Here is an 18,708-nt window from a genome sequence, read left to right as displayed (position 1 = left end):
TCGTGATCAATGGGGGTCCCAGTGGTCGGACCCCCACTGATCAGATATTATAGGAAAGCCCTTTTAAAAGCAAACCAGCCTTACATAATTCACTTACCTTCAATGACTGTCGTTTAGTTACATAGTTCTCAGAGTGTAGAAGCTTTTCATAGTCATTAAATATCTAGAAAAAAAAATCATGAAAGCGAAATGATCAGTCATATAACTGAGGGAGAGAGGTTATTACAGGTGTGAATGTGTACATAGAACTTTTCATACGTATACTTCATCTATGCCTGGGTAGCATGGAAAAAACCAGAGTGGTCTATGTAGTCATGCACCCCATGCTTCTATGCCCTGATCCCATTTATTATTAGGTTTCTAAAAGAAGAATAGGGCAGCTGTAGGGATTTCCCGGTCAGCACAAATAGAAGCTTTATGAATAATTTATTCTGCCATAAACGTTAAAATACTTTTTGCCAATGGTCTAGCAAAAGGAGCAACGGTGAATCGGTGACGCGGCTATGTTCTATTATGGTTAGCTCCTATATGTATATATATTTTTGAACTCATATTGGAAATTTATATTCTCTTATTTACCTATATTATGAGTGGGAATGATACAATAATAGAGCAGGGCAAGGTTGGGGACTTTGCATATAGAGTATGCCATCATTTATGCCATCGCAAAGCCAAACATCAATAATTGACAGCAATCCATTACATTATTCTTTATTAGAACAGTGAGGCCATAAATTCCGTGCATGGAGTATGTATTAGTAGAGAAGAACGGCCTCAGATGACATCCCTAAGCATTATGGAAATGTAAGATGATGAAGGAAAACACGCAGCAGCTACTGTTAATGCTCCCATTGTAACTCCGCAGTAGAATTCAGACTCCACTAAATAGCAGGTACTAAACCTGGAGACCAAACATACAACTCATCATAAATCTGATCACCACAAAATAAATACTTCTCAACTATGAATTTCTGTCCTGAAAATGCAAGATTTCTAAATATCACTGTCGTGTTCTATTTTCAGAGGGGGGGGGGGTTGTCATTATGTACCAATTCTCCTCTATTAGGAGAGAACATGACACCGCAGTGGGAAAAAAAGCAAGGTCAAAGCAGGATTATGGTTTCCAATTTGTCACCACATGTAATAAACAACTTGATTCAACTTATTATTAGCTTGAAACCTTTACTAAGGTCAATGTTGCTTCAAGATCAGATAAGGATATTGGAATGTGTAAGGGCCGGACAAGGGGACAGGTGAAGTAGGCGGCTGCCTAGGGTGACATTGGGGGGGGGGGGGGTTTAAAGCGAATCTGTCAGCAGTTATGAACCCCTTAAAACTCTCTATATAGAATAGGGGGAGGGCAGTGTAACGATACCTGTGGTGCCGGTCCTGCAAGTTGCATGACCGAGAATTTACAGTTTAAGGCACCTGGCGCCACAGTCGCAAGTGCCACTCTGCTCTGATTGACGGCTCTAGCTTCCAATCGGAAGAGATCATTAGAGATGTCACTTGCAAAGGGGAGAGCCTGGAGCACGTGTGCTTACATGGCACTTACGATACCGGTGCCGGGGGCATTAAACACGTAACAGGTATCATTACACCGCTCTCTCTATACAGCGCGGTCAGCAGTTTTGAGGGCTCAAAGCTGCTGACAGATTCCTTTTAAATAAAGAAAGGTGAGGGATGAAGCCAGGGAAGGAGCTGGTGGACCCTACTAAACATGTTTGTATATCTGTGGAACAGATAATGGTGGTAGAAAATGAGGAGTATGTAAGATTATAAAATCCCTGCCTTGAGCACTAAGAGAATTTGTCCAACCTCTAAACTATGCCCTCAAAGGCCATGTCAGGATCATACATTTACACACTAGTAATAAATTATGTTTGCAAGTTTAATGTAATAAGTACAATGCTAGAATATACAGCATGCACGGATCACAGCTTTCTGTTAGGGAAACCATGAGCAGGGAAAACGTCTTCATTCAATCATTGTATGATGAAAAGTTCTGCAACGTTTTAATGTAGAATGCAGCAGATTTACTACTGTGCCTGCGTCTAAAAGGAGTAAAAAAAATGCACAATGTGGCGCATTTCATTTTAGAAAAATGGAAGAATAGATGTTTGCGCCTCACTAGACGCTTAAAAGGGGGTGCGGTTTAGTGGAGAAGGAGGCAGGGCTTTAAATGCGGAAAATGATTAAGGAATAGAAAATGCGCCGAATGATTAAAAAATAGAACTTTGTATAAGGAAGAAAAAAGTGTCTAGCAAGATGCGCCAAATTAATCATACAGGGTATGCCACCGTGATAAAATTCTCGCATCTTCAGGTTGCCTGGTCTAAAAGCCCTTTTATGCTGGCCGATAATCGGCCGGTGCAGCGAGCGCCGATCAACGAGACATCGTTGATCGGTGCTCATTTGCTCCTGTCACACAGAGCTATGGATGGGGACGAGTGGTCGTTACTCCGATCGCTCGTCCCCATATGTTATTCTCATGTCGACAGTGAGATGATGTGCTGCCAACAACGATATATTTGCTAATTTATCTGCTGATCACTGCCCTGTTTACACTTGGCAATTATCGGCAACGAGCGTTCTATGAACGATTGTCCACCCGATAATCACCCAGTGTAAAACCCCCTTAAAGAGAACCTTTCACCTGCCCATACATGTGCAGCTGAGTGCAGCATGTAATAGGCAGGGCTGCACAAACCTTGGGCACTTTACATTTTTTTCTACCCTCCTCTGTTATTTAGAGATTGGTGCCGTTATATTTGGCGCCCGATTTTTAAATAACCCCCTGAACGGTCGATGGGATGTGTAATAGCAAGGGGGCGTGTTACTATGGCTCTGACACTGTTCAATTAGCTAAGGACAGTGTTACAGCAAGAGCGAGGAGAGAAGAGAGAGAGAGAGCGTGTGCGCGCACGCGCACTCTCACTCTTCAGCTGCCGGCAGACAAGGACAAGACTGATCTCTCGCGAGAGATCACACAATCTTGTACTGGTCTGCCGAACTGGCAAGGGGGCGTGTCACTGCTATAAGCAGTGTAAGAGCTGGAGAGAGGAGCGCGCGCATGCACACGCTCTCCTCTCTCTTGCTGTAACATTGTCCGTAGCGGATTGGACAGTGTCACAGCCATAACAACACGCCCCATTGCCAGTTCAGGGGGTTATTTAAATATCGGGTGAAGTTAAAAGGAATAAGGATGATATTGGATGTTGTGGAGGGGGGTACAATTTAGCCATGGGAAAGATTGGTGGAGGAATTTGGTTGATCAGAAAAAGAGAGATTTTCATATGCCCAATTGGAACATGCAATTACACATACTAAAAAAAAGGAGATTTTTAATAAAGACTCTATGAATGTAATTTATAAATTGTTACGAGAACAGGAGATTAGGAAAGAATCCCTGTCAAGTATATATAAACATTTAATAGAAAGGAAGGCAGAACAGTTAAAACCTAAAAGTGCTCCTAACTGGGACAAAGAGTTGAACGCAATTGGGGGGATTCAATGGGAAACGGTTTATAAAAACATTAAGAAAATCTCCATTAACCTTAACCACCAGTTGATTCAGTTCAACCTAGTTCATAGACTCTATTATACGCCTCACTTGCTGGGTAAAATGTAGAATAGTAAGAAAGATATTTGTCCCAGATGTGGAGAAGAAGGGGCGTATATTAGAAAGTTCCAGATTTTTTTTTTATTATTCAGCGATTAAGCTTAAAGGGAACCTGTCACCAGCATTTCACCTATTAAACCAGCAATACCTGGTGGCAGTGGGTGAATTTTTTTTCTAAATCGACCATAATTGTCTTCTTAGTCGGCTCTGTAGCTTTAGTATTCATTTTTTTAGTGTTCCTGCGCCGTATTGTAATGAGCATAAAAGAGTCACATCTTCGTTTGAAAAGAGTCATATCTTCGTTTGAAAAGAGTTATATCTTCATTCCTCAAGTGTCTCCGGGTTTACCCCGCCTCCTTACTTATGATTGACAGCTCCTCGCCTTCCCCCAGCACACAAAATCCCGTGCTTGTGCATTGATGTCCTATTCTGGTGGGTGCGCACAAAGGGACACCGGATTATTACGATAAAAGGCGCAAAATGTTTGCAGACCGTTATTTACAGTCGGGGGAGGAGTTTAGGAGCGGGGAGAACGGCAATGAACTTTTGATAGCAGCGGCCAGTGAGGGATAAGTAAAGCTCAATAGGTGAAATGCTGGTGACAGGTTCCCTTTAAGACCATAAAAACTCCATGATTAATAAGAAGTCTGCATACAATGTAAGTAGGTTTTATTTAGAATTTGTATATACATTTTCCAAAACTGACATACTCACTCTATCATAGTTCTGTTCTAGGAATTCAGCCACCGTCAACTTGTGCCTTGTTAGCAAGTCCTGAAAAAGTAAACGTGACAATAAACAGACATAAATCACTGATTGTAGCCAAGGAAAGCAGCGTATAATAATTTATATACAGTAGAATATGATTACAATCTTGTATTTACTGATAAACACGTATACATTTTATTGACCTTTCCATTACAGAACCTATTACACTACAGTATACAGCACAACCATGGTGGAAACCGTTGAGCAATTCGCAAAGCATTCGTTTTTCAAGTATATAAAGCCAGGTCCACACACACCGCAGAAAAATCCACTGTGAACCTGCAGCAAAATCATATGTAGCATGCGCATTTTGCGGTGGATTTCACCTCTCTCCGTTCAAAGTGGTAAAATCCGCGGTAGAAATACACCAACAACTTGTCAAGGAGCTTTGCAATATTTAGACCACACTTTAACTACTTTAAAAAAAAAAAAAAACACTAGAAATGAGTGTCAAATATTTGACTAAAATCAAAAAAATAATACATCAAGAACCATGTAAAAAAATAAAGAAGTGCATGTAAACTCTCCGTTAGACCTTGTTCACACTGAGTTTTTTTGCAGGTGGAAAAATCTGCCTCAAAAGTCCTTGAGGAGTTTTAAGGCAGATTTTGACCTGCCTGCATTCTCATCTTTCGTGCGCGGCCATTGAGCGCCGCAGGCAAAAAACGCAGCGAAATCAGCTCTCTGCCACTCATTGACGTCAATGGGAGGTCAAACAGGGAAACGCGCGAAGAAAGGGCATGACGCTTCTTTTTCCTGCACGCGTTTTTTTTTCCGCTCGCGGGAAAAAAACAACTCTGCTTTCCGTTGAAATCAATGGGAGGCGTTTTGGCCACGGTTTCCTTCGCGGTTTCCTCATCTAAAAATGTGCCGAAAAAAAACGGTGTAAACAGGGTCTTTGTGTACACACACACGTAGCGGATTTGTTGCAGAATTTTCAACAGCAAATCCGCAGCAAACTCTGCACATGCGGATTTCACAACAGATTTAATTCCTTCTACAAGTGGTAAAATCCGTCGAACACGGCTGGCACTGTAATTCGCTGTGGATTTTCCGCAGAGAAAAAAAATAAAATAAAAATCGGCAGCATTTCTGTTCCGTGTAAAGAAGGATTACGTATCCCAGCAAAGAACAAAAAACTCCCCGCACTCAAGCAGGAGCACAGTAACCCTGGCAGAGGTTAAGAACATGCCCATGCCTACAAGGTCCCTGGCAAAACAGATCCAAACATTCATTGGTGTAATTACGTTAATAACATAATGCCACTTTATGGTATAAAGAAGCAGCTCAGATTTCTCAGTTTGTTTAGTAATGAGGGTAATCTGGGCTTCCACGTACCAGTCAGAGGACGGAGGCGGCTGAAAAAGAGGAAACGTTTTATGAAATACTAAAAAGCCGTTCTCTCTCAATAGAAGGCTGGAGACCAAGAACAAGAAGTGTCCACACATCGTGATGTGAAAGTCATTTTCTGCTGCATGTTGAAGATTATAGTTTGAATTGAAGAACCCAACCATAAAAATAAACCAGAAGTCCACGCCGCCGCCTCTACGGAGGCTCATTTGGGTCAGTATATGGATGGCAAGAACTTCCCTTGCTGCAACAGAAATCATTTCAATTGCACTGGTAAACTTGTGGTTATATGCAACAGCTGACCTGAGCACACATAGCTGCAGTGTAAAGCATGGGGAAGGGAGAGAGAGGTGTCTGAACCAATGACGAGACAGGAGGTGTGTTTGAGCTGTAAAGGAAGTCTGATCTAGTCTTAGACTACCTAACTAAGGTGCCGATATTGATCAAAGCCCTAATGGAACAGAGCGGGTAGGAGCTTAAATATCATTTTTGTTACATCTCAACTGCAGACCTCGGGAGAAATATCTGTCGGTCAAATGAATAATATTCATGTGAATGGCCGGCTTTAGATGGGAAAATTCCAAAAATTCTGTTTCACCCATAAAATTAATGTAACTGTTGTCAAGGTTGTGAATCGCACTTACTGGAACGGAAAACAGATTTACTACCAATTGCAAAATTGGTCCAGAAACACATATAAGAACAAAGGTAAAAATGCTTGTTAGGTCTAAGCCACATTCAGTTCACGACCTGCTTTGTATAATACATTTACAACACAAAGAAATCCTTCAGGTACAATTTGCTCAATAATTTGTACATTTCCTGCTTATTTCCAGACCTCTTATGTTAAATCCCTCCCAAAGAGTTCTGGCCTAGCACAAAAGAAGTGAAAAGACAAACATCCTAGACGCAAATCAATCAGTCTAAGGACCCATTCACATGAACAACGTCCGTGTGCTGCACATGGAAATCACGCGCAGTACATGGACCCATTGATTTCAATGGGGCTGTTCACACATGGAGGAGTTTTCACTGCACGTGCTATATTGGTGTGTTTTCACGCACCTACGTGGCCATTGAAGTCAATGGGTGCGTGAAAACCACGTACCGCACACGGATACACATCCGTGTGCAGAGCGTGATTTGCGCACCAAATCGATTGAAAAAAAAAAGAAAAGATGTGCTTTGTGAGTGCGGATGCATAACGCTACACACACGGACCAGATTCACGCGTGTGTTTATACAGATCAATGATCGGGAACGAGCGTTTTCCCGTGTAAAAGGGCCTTTAGCAAACTCTACCAACAAATGGATCATATCATGATACCATCTCATAGCTAAAATCTCCTTGTGTTACAACTTTCCTGTTAAATCCCCCGTCGGTCCAGCGCAGCCAATCCACTGATTCCCGCCAGTCTCTGTATACCGAGCTGCAGCGATGACCTCAGGTCGACACAGATGACCGCTGCAGCCAATCACTGGCCTCAGTGGCTGCAGAGGTCACGTCTATCCAGCCAGGTAGAAAGTACATGTTGATGCATTTGGTGATTTGGATTCGGCAGCGCAGAAGTAGAGTCAGCGCCTGGCCGTATTGTATATGGTTCCCATTGCAATTGTTTTTTTCGTTTTACAATGTAATTCAGAATTTTTTCTTGCCTCATTAGGCTCTGTTCAGACATTCAGGACTTTATAAAATCTGTCTCACATAGACTTCAATGGGTAATGAGCGCCTTTGTGCAGACGTGGTGGAAATTTTCTGTGCGGATTTACAATCTGCATCAATAAGGGAAATGTTGCTAATCATCGCAGATTCCACGTGGAAAGCCCGGCAGAGTTCCACACGCGGATTAGCCTCATTGAATGAAACTAATCCACACGCAGACCGGCAGCAGAAATCTAGCTCTGATTTCTGCCACGGATCGTGCAGTAAATACGGGAAGGAATTGTCTATGCCAAATTCAACCTATGTGAACAGAGCCTAAATTAACACAAGTCAAAAGGGATGCGCTGCTTCCAACCAGCGAATGAAATCTCTCTTTTTTTTTTTTCTTGTTTACGCAGATGGGATCTGCAAGTTTTGACTGGTCGTAGGTTATATAGATTCATATTTTTTTTGTAATGAAAGATGATGTCGCAAATAAATGGCATCAATTGAAGACAGCTGCTGCGCCATTCTTGGAACAAAGAACAGTTCTTTCACAATAGTGCAAACAGATGTAATGTGCCGGCTACAATATTTTTCTAGTAGGGCAGAAATCATTATAGAACATCCCGTGGTTCATTTTCACTACCAATTGAATTGTATTTGCCCTCTTTGCGATATCCCCAACTATTACACGTCACACTAAATGCCTTCAGATACGAAGACAAAAAGTAATATTAGTAAAGGGAACAGCCTTCAAATCATCAGGGCTTTTAATTAAGAAACAAGGTCGTTCATCTCCAATGTGAGCAAGTTACTCAAGAAACCAATTGATCAAATGTAATTGATCATTAAGGTTAGCGGACTAAACAATATCAGGCTTTATTGCAGCCATCCTGACCTCACTATCTGGATCCCTACAATGAGAGTGAACTAGTCAATACAAAGTTCTTACAAAAACGCTAAACCAGAAAGAAACTCCAGAAGAGATGAGAAGTCAAGACTGTTGAAATCTTTTAATCTTTAAAAGAGTAATTTCTAATTTTCTGCAACTCCATCCAACCACAAGGAGAGTCATTGTTTCCCTACAGAGGAGACTCGGAACAATGGTAAATGATCCAAGGGTTGGTAACCGAACCCAAAATGACTCCAAGGGCGTAGCAACTACCAATTCAAAAGTCACAAAGCATGGCAGAAGAACATCTACATAGTCTATATTTGAATGGCTAAGGACACACAACATTAACGTTTTGTATTGGCCTAGTCAACATTTGGGATGTGAGGATGGAGAATAAGGGGTTATTGTATAAAACTTACCAATGTGGGATAAACTTGTTCCCTAATAAAATTCAGTTATAGATGAAAGAAAGCGATTACTAGGATAAATATATTCATATACATTCAGTAGGTTAGCAAGAAGTAGGTGATAGATGAAGAGAGTATGCCATCAGGATCGGACTGCATAGAGAGTTTGTAGTCCGTAGGTTTTTTTTTATAAAGTCCATTTACAAAGTTGCTTTATAATTTTTTTAAATAAATGCATTTGATCAATAAGGCTTAATTTCACATAATCGTTCGGTTTCCATTGATGGGTTCCGTCAGACCTTTCCATCGAAGGAACACATCAACGGAAAGGCAAACATAAACCATAGCTGCCATTTGCATTACCATTGATTTCAATGGTAATGCTCCCGTTGCTAATGGTTTCCGTTTGTCTCCGTTCCGTAAGGTTCCCGTTTTTTTTTACCGAATTTATAGCAGTCGAATTTACACTTGATCGATAATTAGGACTACACTATACCACTCAGATGCATGGCCCAAATGGCTTCATTACAGCCTTAAGGGGGTTTTCCCATCAGGGACATTTATGACATATCCACAGGATATGTCATAAATGTCAGATAGATGCGGGTCCCACCTCGGGCCCCTTAAACCCAGTTCTAGCTTTCTGTGTTTCCGCTGACGCTGAGCTACACTGTTTCTGTAAGTCCCATAGAACTGAATGGCATTTACGGACACTTTGTAGCTCGCATGCTACGTGGTTTCTGTAACTGCCATTCACTACTATGCGAGTTACGGAAACAGTGTAGCTCAGCGAGCCACACAATTTACTTCTTATATGGTCGGAAATCACAACTGTCAGCGGAAACACAGAAAGCTAGAACGGGTTTTAAGAGGCCCTGTTCTAGAGATAGGTGCGGGTCCCAGCAATGGGACCGCCTCTATTTGACATTTATGACATATCCTGTGGATATGTCATAAATGTCCCTGATGGGCAGACCCCTTTAAGGCCATAGCTACTGTAGTGCTACTGATAGATTTTTAACTCTTGAGTGACTGCTGCAGTAGCTCAATAGTTAAAATCAATCAGTAGCACTACAATAAGTCTAGGTGTAACCCTAGCCTAAGTATATTTGGAAATGGTTTAGATACACAGCCGGATAGGAATTGCTGGCAGTCATCTTCCAAATTAATTTACGGATTTTCCCATTTTCGTATAAGGGATCATTTCCACCCAATAATACCACTCCGAATTTCCAATACTACCTGTATTGCAGAGTGTATGTTCAGTGCCACCTGTGCCTCAACAAAGGTTAATTCAGAAGTAATGGGCAGAGGGATCCGGTTAGGCCAGGGCTACACCTAGACTTTTTGTTAATCTACTGACTGATTTTACCTATTGAAACACAGCTGCAGTCCAAATGAGTACATTGAGTTACATGTAATCTTGTGGACTGCAGCTGTCACTCAATAGTTAAAACCAATCAGTAGAGCTCCAAAAAGTTTAAGTATAGTCCTGGCCTTATTTTTAAATATTTAGGGTTTTACTACTAGCAGCATCTCCGAAAATCCCACTATTTTTTCCTAGAAGTGAAATATAATAGAGGAATGGCGCAGAGTGCTGAGAAAAGAGGCTTTACTACGGTTATTTCATGGGGAATACCAGCATTTACTATATCAAACCGGTGAGGAGAACGGACAGGTCCTCAAACTGTGGAGTTTTACCACACTACTTTTTGGTGTTTGAAAAGAAACTCCTATTACAATATCGCAATGAGTTGCGCTAAGTGACAAACTCTATGCTCGGCTACACCGGTATGTGGAAGGAATACGAAAAACCATTTACATACAGTAATATATAAACAAACAACAGTAATGAATTTCCACCCTTGAATAGCATTCTTTTTAAAATCTAAACATGTTTAACAGTCTACGCTGATTCATTTCTTAATATATCTTTAGAATGATTGCAGCTTTGTTTTTCTGGTAAAGCATTCATAATCCCCAGTATAGACATAGATTTTAAAGATAACATGCTGGTTGCCTGCAGCCACCACTAGAGGGAGCTTAGTAGCTTACTGCATACATTGAGCTAAAAAAGTATGCAGTAAGCTCCCTCTAGTGGTGGCTGCAGGCAACCAGCAGGTTAAATTGAAATCTTAAATACAGGCGATTTGCAGCTCAAGATCAGAAAAACAGGGCTCTGATTGTTGTAAAGATAAATTAAAAAATCAACGATGAATTTTGGACCTAAAAACAACATGATGATAAAAGGGGAGATTCACTTTAAGGACTTTAATAGGGCACATATCTACGATTTGACATTTATAATACTAGTGTGGTCTTTTGTGGCAGAGAGGCCTTTGGGCCAACTCCGGCACCAGGGTCCGAGTGACGATAATACATCTGCACCCCCTTTAGTTACACACCCGTGAATGTAAATCTTTTATTAATAAACTATAGAACACGTCACTACATTTTTAAATATCTGCATTCTTGAAGTTTTCTGGTCTTGAAATTACACAGCAAGGAAAATAAACTTGCTCAGGAGTTCTATTTTAAAACGACATAAACACTGAACAGAGCATTAAATAATTTACCTTAAATGTAGCAAAGGCATCGGAAGCTATGTCGAATGTTGACATCTCCACATATTTAAAGAAGTCTTCAAACTGCTCAGAGTACAGGACGGTTTTGGCAAGTGGCTCATGACGGACACATTCACGAAGCATTATTCCACAATGCAAAGCCACTTGAGGGGATTCATACCTAAAAGAAACGGAAGTATCTTCAGTTTATATAAAGCAGCACCGGGTTTTTTTTGTGCTTTAGTGCTATCTACACGCAATAAAACTTATACTATTATGCAAATACGAACCAAATGTTCCCCTTGCTCGTTATTGTGACATTGTTGCCTGGCAACCTTTAATAATAGCCAATAAGTATATATTACTGGCTATACATAGAGCCCTCTCTTCCACAAGACCTGCTCATAGTTAGAGTCTTTATCAGTTCCTTACCAGCTTGAAATGACACTAAACTTTCATATGTAGTTATTTTTAAAATCTTTCCTGCCAAAGTTTAATTCAGAAATAGCAGGCCGAGGGACCCGGTTAGGCCAGGGCTACACCTAGACTTTTTGTTAATCTACCGATTGATTTTAACTATTGAGATAGAGCTGCCGTCCAAATGAGTACACGGAGTTACATGTAATCTGGTAGACTGCAGCTGTCACTCAATAGTTAAAACCAATCAGTAGAGCTACAAAAAGTTTAATGGGGTTCTCCCATGAGAGACATTTATGACATATCCACAGGATACGTCATAAATGTCAGATAGATGTGGGTTCCACCTCTGGGACCCGCAACGATCTCAAAAACTTGGCCCCCTAAACCCCGTTCTACCTTTGTTTACTCTCGCTTCCTCCCGCCACTTCCGGGTTATATGGTCGGGAGTTATGAAAGCAGCGTAGCTCGCTGAGCTACGCTGTTTCTGTAACTCCCATAGTAGTCAATGGCAGTTACGGAAGCATCGTAGCATGCGAGCTACGCTGTTTCCATAACTACCATTCAGTTCTATGGGACTTACCGAAGAGCGAGCTACGCGGTTTTCTTAACTCTCGACCACATAACCTTTTTCATGGTCGGAATTCACCTGGATCAGCCGCAACACAAAGCAGCAGAACGGGGTTTAGGGGGCCACGTTCTGGAGACCGGTGCGGTTCCCAGAGGTGGGACCCGCATCTATCTGGCATATCCTGTGGATAGGTCATAAATGTCTTTCATGGGAAAACACCTTTAAGTATAGTCCTGGCCTTATGCTCAGTTTTTAAACATCTAGGTTTTATTACTAGCAGCATCTCCGAAAATCCCACTATTTTTTCCTATAAGTGAAGTATAATAGAGGAATGGCACAATGCAGAGTGCTAAGAAAGTAGGCTTTACTACGGTTATTTCATGGGGAATACCAGTATGGAGAACGGACAGGTCCTCAAACTCTGGAGATTTACCACGCTGCTTTTTGGTGTATGAAAATTCACTCCCGTTTCCCATCAGGTTAAGCTAAACATAATTTATGCAAAGAAAAAGAAGAATGTACCAATACCTTATATCCTAAAATCAGACCTACAACCTACAAGCCGGAAATTATTTGGTGCCATTTTATATTAAAATGTAATCTTGTTAGTACAGCATTAGAGAGGAATGGTTACCATTTTTTCCTCTATAAAAAAAGAAATAAGATTATAGGCCTTCTAAACAATGCTAATAGTTACCTCTTTTCACAGGAGAGAACTTCGCTATCCTGCAGGGATCCTGGCAAAAAATAGGTCTGCTATACTAGACATGTGCCGCCTTTTAGCCATGTGCTGCGTGCCCTTCATGGTTTACAAAGACAGTGGCTTGTCCATATACGAGGGTAAGTCAAAAATGATCCGCACTCTGGCTGTAGAATTTATTTTAATAAACTTTCAGAAAAAATAAATACATAATTTTCTGACATAATCTCCCTGCTTTTCAATACACTTTGTCCATCTGTCAACAAGCTTTCGTATTCCCACATTAAAAAATGTTTGAGGCTGAGCTGCGAGACACAAATGCACCGCTGTCTTCACCTCATCATCAGACGTGAAGCTTCGTCCTCATAGGGCCTCTTCAGGGGACATAATCCACGGATACTCGTCTATCCAATAGAATCAGTTCACGTGCACGCTCAATGTTGTCATCAGTCATGGAAGGGCGTCCGGCTCCATCTTCATGGCTGACACTTGTGCGACCTTCCTTGAACTCCTCTATTCATTCATACACACTTCATCGCGACAAATCACTCTCTCCATATTGTGCACAAAGTCTTTGCTAAATATCGGCACCAGTCAGACCCTCAGACCACAGAAAACTGATCGCTGCACGCTGATCTTTCGTGCAAAGTGAGGCAGCCATTGTTTCTCGCAGCGCAGTCACAAATAAACTGATGTAACACATAAACCTGCACAGCAGTGACTGGGGGGACAGCGACCTCGTACAGATAAGACAGCGCGGCCAACAGAAGTTTTAATATAACCGGAGCGCAGATAATTTTTGACTCACCCTGGTATATGTGGCTGGAACTTAAGAAACTATGCAAATTATGGAATCTATGGAAACCTATGAAAGCATCAAGCATCAGAGCCCTGCATTCTTGATAACGATGGTGGTCCTAGCTGTAAGACCTCCACTGATAAAAATTAAAGTCCTTTGGTGGAAAAACAACTTCCAAGACACCTCTATAAATCGATTTAGAGCAATCAGATCTATAGTTGAAGCACCAATTTTTCTTGTATTTGGCCTGGCCTACGATACACCATATTTTTCAGACTATTAAACGCACTATTTGTCCCAAAAAACTGTGCTGTAATCTTCTGGTGCATCGAATAGTCAGAATGCAGGCTGCTGCCAGTATATAAAGCAGGAGACCGAGCTCCGTGATTCAAAGGTCCTTGCAGTGCAGAGTTGAGGGAGCTGCAGGTCCTGTGCGGTGGGTACAGAATCTCTGTATTATCTGCTCATTGAACGGTCACATCATACACACAGGCTTATGCAAAATATGACTGTTCAGTGAACAAACAACACAGACAGACATTGGTACACATAGCACAGTATATCTGTGCGGGTACTGTCTGTAACCTTCTAGCCACGCCCCCTTCTATGAAGGGAGCAGCAGCAAATCTCAAGCAGTGATCGGAGCAGATTCATTACCATTAACCCCTGCCTCTCCACACCTCTGTTGTCTGGTGAGTTCAGAGGAGGGTGAGGGCACTACAGCTGTCCATATGTTGTATCACTGTGGCTAGCATTGTATTGGGGCACTGTGGTTGGCGTTGTATTGGGGAACTGTGGTTGGCATTGTGGTGGGGCACTGTGGTTGGCATTGTGGTGGGGCACTCTGATACTGTCTAGTTAGAGAGCAGAGGAGACGGACTGCAGGAAGTGGGAGTATCTCTTCACTGCCTGCCAATAGAAGTCTATGGAGAGGGAAGGTTAAGCAGAAGCAGAGAGAGAGAGCAAGACAGACACGCTTGCCATACAAGTCTATGGAAATGCATGGAGGGAGTAGGAGCAGAGTAAGAAAGAGACACACACACAGGAGTGCTGCAGATTCCTGGTAAGTGTTACGGTCTCATCCAAATACTGGATTCCCATTACTACTGTATGATGTCCTCCATGCTGCTGCAGCTTTTAAATAAATAAATAAATAAATATATATATATATATATATATATATATATATATATATATATATATATATATACACACACACACACACACATATATACACAGTGAAGGAAATAAGTATTTGATCCCTTGCTGATTTTGTAAGTTTGCCCAAAGACATGTTTTTAGGCTAGGTTAATTTTACCAGTCAGAGATAGATTATATTTTAAAAAAAACAGAAAATCACATTGTCAAAATTATATATATTTATTTGCATTTTGCACAGAGAAATAAGTATTTGATCCCCTACCAACCATTAAGAGTTCAGCCTCCTCCAGACCAGTTACACGCTCCAAATCAACTTGGTGCCTGCATTAAAGACAGCTGTCTTACATGGTCACCTGTATAAAAGACTCCTGTCCACAGACTCAATTAATCAGTCTGACTCTAACCTCTACAACATGGGCAAGACCAAAGAGCTTTCTAAGGATGTCAGGGACAAGATCATAGACCTGCACAAGGCTGGAATGGGCTACAAAACCATAAGTAAGACGCTGGGTGAGAAGGAGACAACTGTTGGTGCAATAGTAAGAAAATGGAAGACATACAAAATGACTGTCAATCGACATCGATCTGGGGCTCCATGCAAAATCTCACCTCGTGGGGTATCCTTGATCCTGAGGAAGGTGAGAGCTCAGCCGAAAACTACACGGGGGGAACATGTTAATGATCTCAAGGCAGCTGGGACCACAGTCACCAAGAAAACCATTGGTAACACATTACGCCGTAATGGATTAAAATCCTGCAGTGCCCGCAAGGTCCCCCTGCTCAAGAAGGCACATGTACAGGCCCGTCTGAAGTTTGCAAATGAACATCTGGATGATTCTGAGAGTGATTGGGAGAAGGTGCTGTGGTCAGATGAGACTAAAATTGAGCACATTGGCATTAACTCAACTCGCCGTGTTTGGAGGAAGAGAAATGCTGCCTATGACCCAAAGAACACGGTCCCCACTGTCAAGCATGGAGGTGGAAACATTATGTTTTGGGGGTGTTTCTCTGCTAAGGGCACAGGACTACTTCACCGCATCAATGGGAGAATGGATGGAGCCATGTACTGTCAAATCCTGAGTGACAACCTCCTTCCCTCCACCAGGACATTAAAAATGGCTCGTGGCTGGGTCTTCCAGCACGACAATGACCCGAAACATACAGCCAAGGCAACAAAGGAGTGGCTCAAAAAGAAGCACATTAAGGTCATGGAGTGCTCTAGCCAGTCTCCAGACCTTAATCCCATCAAAAACTTACGGAGGGAGCTGAAGATCCGAGTTGCCAAGCGACAGCCTCGAAATCTTAATGATATACAGATGATCTGCAAAGAGGAGTGGGCCAAAATTCCATCTAACATGTGTGCAAACCTCATCATCAACTACAAAAAACGTCTGACTGCTGTGCTTGCCAACAAGGGTTTTGCCACCAAGTATTAAGTCTTGTTTGCCAAAGGGATCAAATACTTATTTCTCTGTGCACAATGCAAATAAATATATATAATTTTGACAATGATTTTCTTTTTTTTTTTATATATATATAATCTATCTCTCACTGGTAAAATTAACCTAGCCTAAAAATTCTAGACTGTTCATGTCTTTGACAGTGGGCAAACGTACAAAATCAGCAAGGGATCAAATACTTATTTCCTTCACTGTATATATGTGTGTGTGATAGAAGAGGAGGATCCTGTTCTCCTATGTCTATCTATGTGTGCAGTGCATGATAGCAGTTAGGCTCCAGCCACTAGCTTAGAGACAACTGAGAATAAGGGCTTATTCAGACGAACGGGATATACGTCCGTACAATGCGCGTGATTTTCACACGCGTTGCACGGACCTATATTAGTCTATGGGGCCGTGCAGACATGTGCGTGATTTTTACGCAGCGTTTGTCCGCTGCATAAAAGTCACGACATGTCCGTTCTTTGACCGTTTTTCGCGCATCACGCACCCATTGAAGTCAATGGGTGCGTGAAAACCACGAATGCCGCACGGAAGCACTTCCGTGCGAACTGCGTGATTCGCGCAACAGCTGTGAAAAGGATGAATGAAAACAGAAAAGCACCACGTGCTTTTCTGTTTACAAACATCCAAATGGAGTGTCATAATGATGGTGCCACACGGAGCTGTTAAGTGCCTTTTGCGCAGGCAAAACGCCGCAAAAATGGCACGCTCGAGAGCTAGAGCCTGCAGAGGGGAAGACTGCTAAATAATGCAGAATACAAGTCATATAATGGTAATAAATAGTGTTATTCCTCATGTACACCTATATGACAGCATATTCTGAAAATTCACGTTAAAATATTAGGTACGCTTTAAAAGAGAGGACACAAAACAATCTATGCTATAAGAAAATTATGAAAGACAGTTAAGCTACTTAATTAACTAGCCTACACAGTATCTGGGGCAAATATGATTCAAATGGGAGCCAGTGTTATTCAGAGGTGACAAGAACGTGTGCGATTGTGTGTGTGTGCGCGTGTGTGTGTGTGTGTGTGTGTGTGTGTGTGTGTGTGTGTGCGTGTACGCCACATCCAGAGTACAATAAATAATAATAAAAAAAATCACTGTACAGTCTTTTCTTTGACAATGATGGAGCTTCGCTTTAACACATCATGGCAGTTCTCGAATTGTTAACTAATCTATTCAAAAGTAATCCAATAAAAAAGACAAAGCAGAGAATGTCAGTAATATTTCTTTTTATATGACACCAATCCAACTTCACTCAAGTGCATTTTTATGGTGTTCTACTAAAGGCATTGTTGTCCTATCATTACGATTACATTTCTTTGTTAGATCACGCAAAGCAGAATAATTTTTCAATTAAAATATTTTTTTTCAAAAATGCTCTTGTATATTGCGGTTACATACTTGTTATGGCGCCCCCTGGTGTTCTTTTCATTTAGTCTCAGAATGTCCACCCAATATGTCCAGTGCAGATAAGAAGGCTTTTAGTGCCCCAATTCTTATTGGCTGACCTGCACAATAGCTGATATCATTCCACATGTGTATAAGAGGATCCGTGGCGGTGGGACTGAGCTACTGGGCATGTAACTGAACAAATTTTCATTGTTGCAATATATGCTGCACACCTAGAACAACATAGGCCAGGGAACGAAGGTGGTCTGTGGTGTTACATATTTACTTTAAAAAATAAATAAAAATATTTTTTGATAATTATTCTTGGACAGAGGAAAAAAATAAAAAATAAAATAAAATGAACACCAGCGGTGGCCAAAACAAGAATATTTTCGGAATATTTAGACACAAGAGCATTTTTTTTAATTATTTACATTGAAAAATTGTTATGTTTAGTGTGCTCTAACAAAAGAATGTGATATTGAATCGTGGGACAACCCCTTTGAAGAAAATCTCCGGCAAAAACAGTTCACCACAGTAATAATTATAGAGAATAATAGAGTGACTTGTAATTAATTTTTACCAGAACTCAAGCGTTCCAAATATAGTTTGTGTTGTCGCTTCGCAACAGATACAAGAGGGAGCGGGTGGCCCAGCTGGATCCCGATGCTGCTGGCATTTATTGATATAAGCCACCAGAAATTGCAGTCACACGTGGCCCATAGGGGTTGGTCATCTTAGCAATGTGGATGAGGACTACAAAGGTGTGTGTGTGTGGGGGGGGGGGGTCTGTTTCATCCTCCCCGCCATACATATTTAAATATTGCTATTGTGTAGCCAATTGGATTCCTTTCAGCTGGGTAAAATGATAAAGTGAATCATAGGATCCCATGTTCGGAGCTGCATGATATGACAACCATTGACACATGGCTATAATTTCCCATTGCCGTG

The 18,708-nt window shown here is 41.4% G+C and overlaps 1 protein-coding gene across 4 annotated transcripts in view; it reads right to left on the bottom strand.

Annotated features, from left to right (window-relative positions):
- The window catches only part of CAB39L (calcium binding protein 39 like), an 87,734-nt gene that overhangs the window by 9,820 nt on the left and 59,206 nt on the right, over window positions 1-18,708 (bottom strand). For all 4 annotated transcript variants that reach the window (XM_075851789.1, XM_075851790.1, XM_075851792.1 and 1 more), the window contains exons 5-7: window positions 11,264-11,432; window positions 4,337-4,396; window positions 98-163 (exon numbers count right to left, since the gene is read on the bottom strand). In XM_075851789.1, coding sequence (XP_075707904.1) covers window positions 98-163; window positions 4,337-4,396; window positions 11,264-11,432 — 295 coding nt within the window. The remainder of the gene's footprint in view (window positions 1-97; window positions 164-4,336; window positions 4,397-11,263; window positions 11,433-18,708) is intronic.

The sequence above is a fragment of the Rhinoderma darwinii genome, chromosome 2 (assembly GCF_050947455.1).
Source record: "Rhinoderma darwinii isolate aRhiDar2 chromosome 2, aRhiDar2.hap1, whole genome shotgun sequence".
Classification (NCBI taxonomy): domain Eukaryota; kingdom Metazoa; phylum Chordata; class Amphibia; order Anura; family Rhinodermatidae; genus Rhinoderma; species Rhinoderma darwinii.
This window is presented reverse-complemented; position numbering and strand designations above follow the sequence as displayed.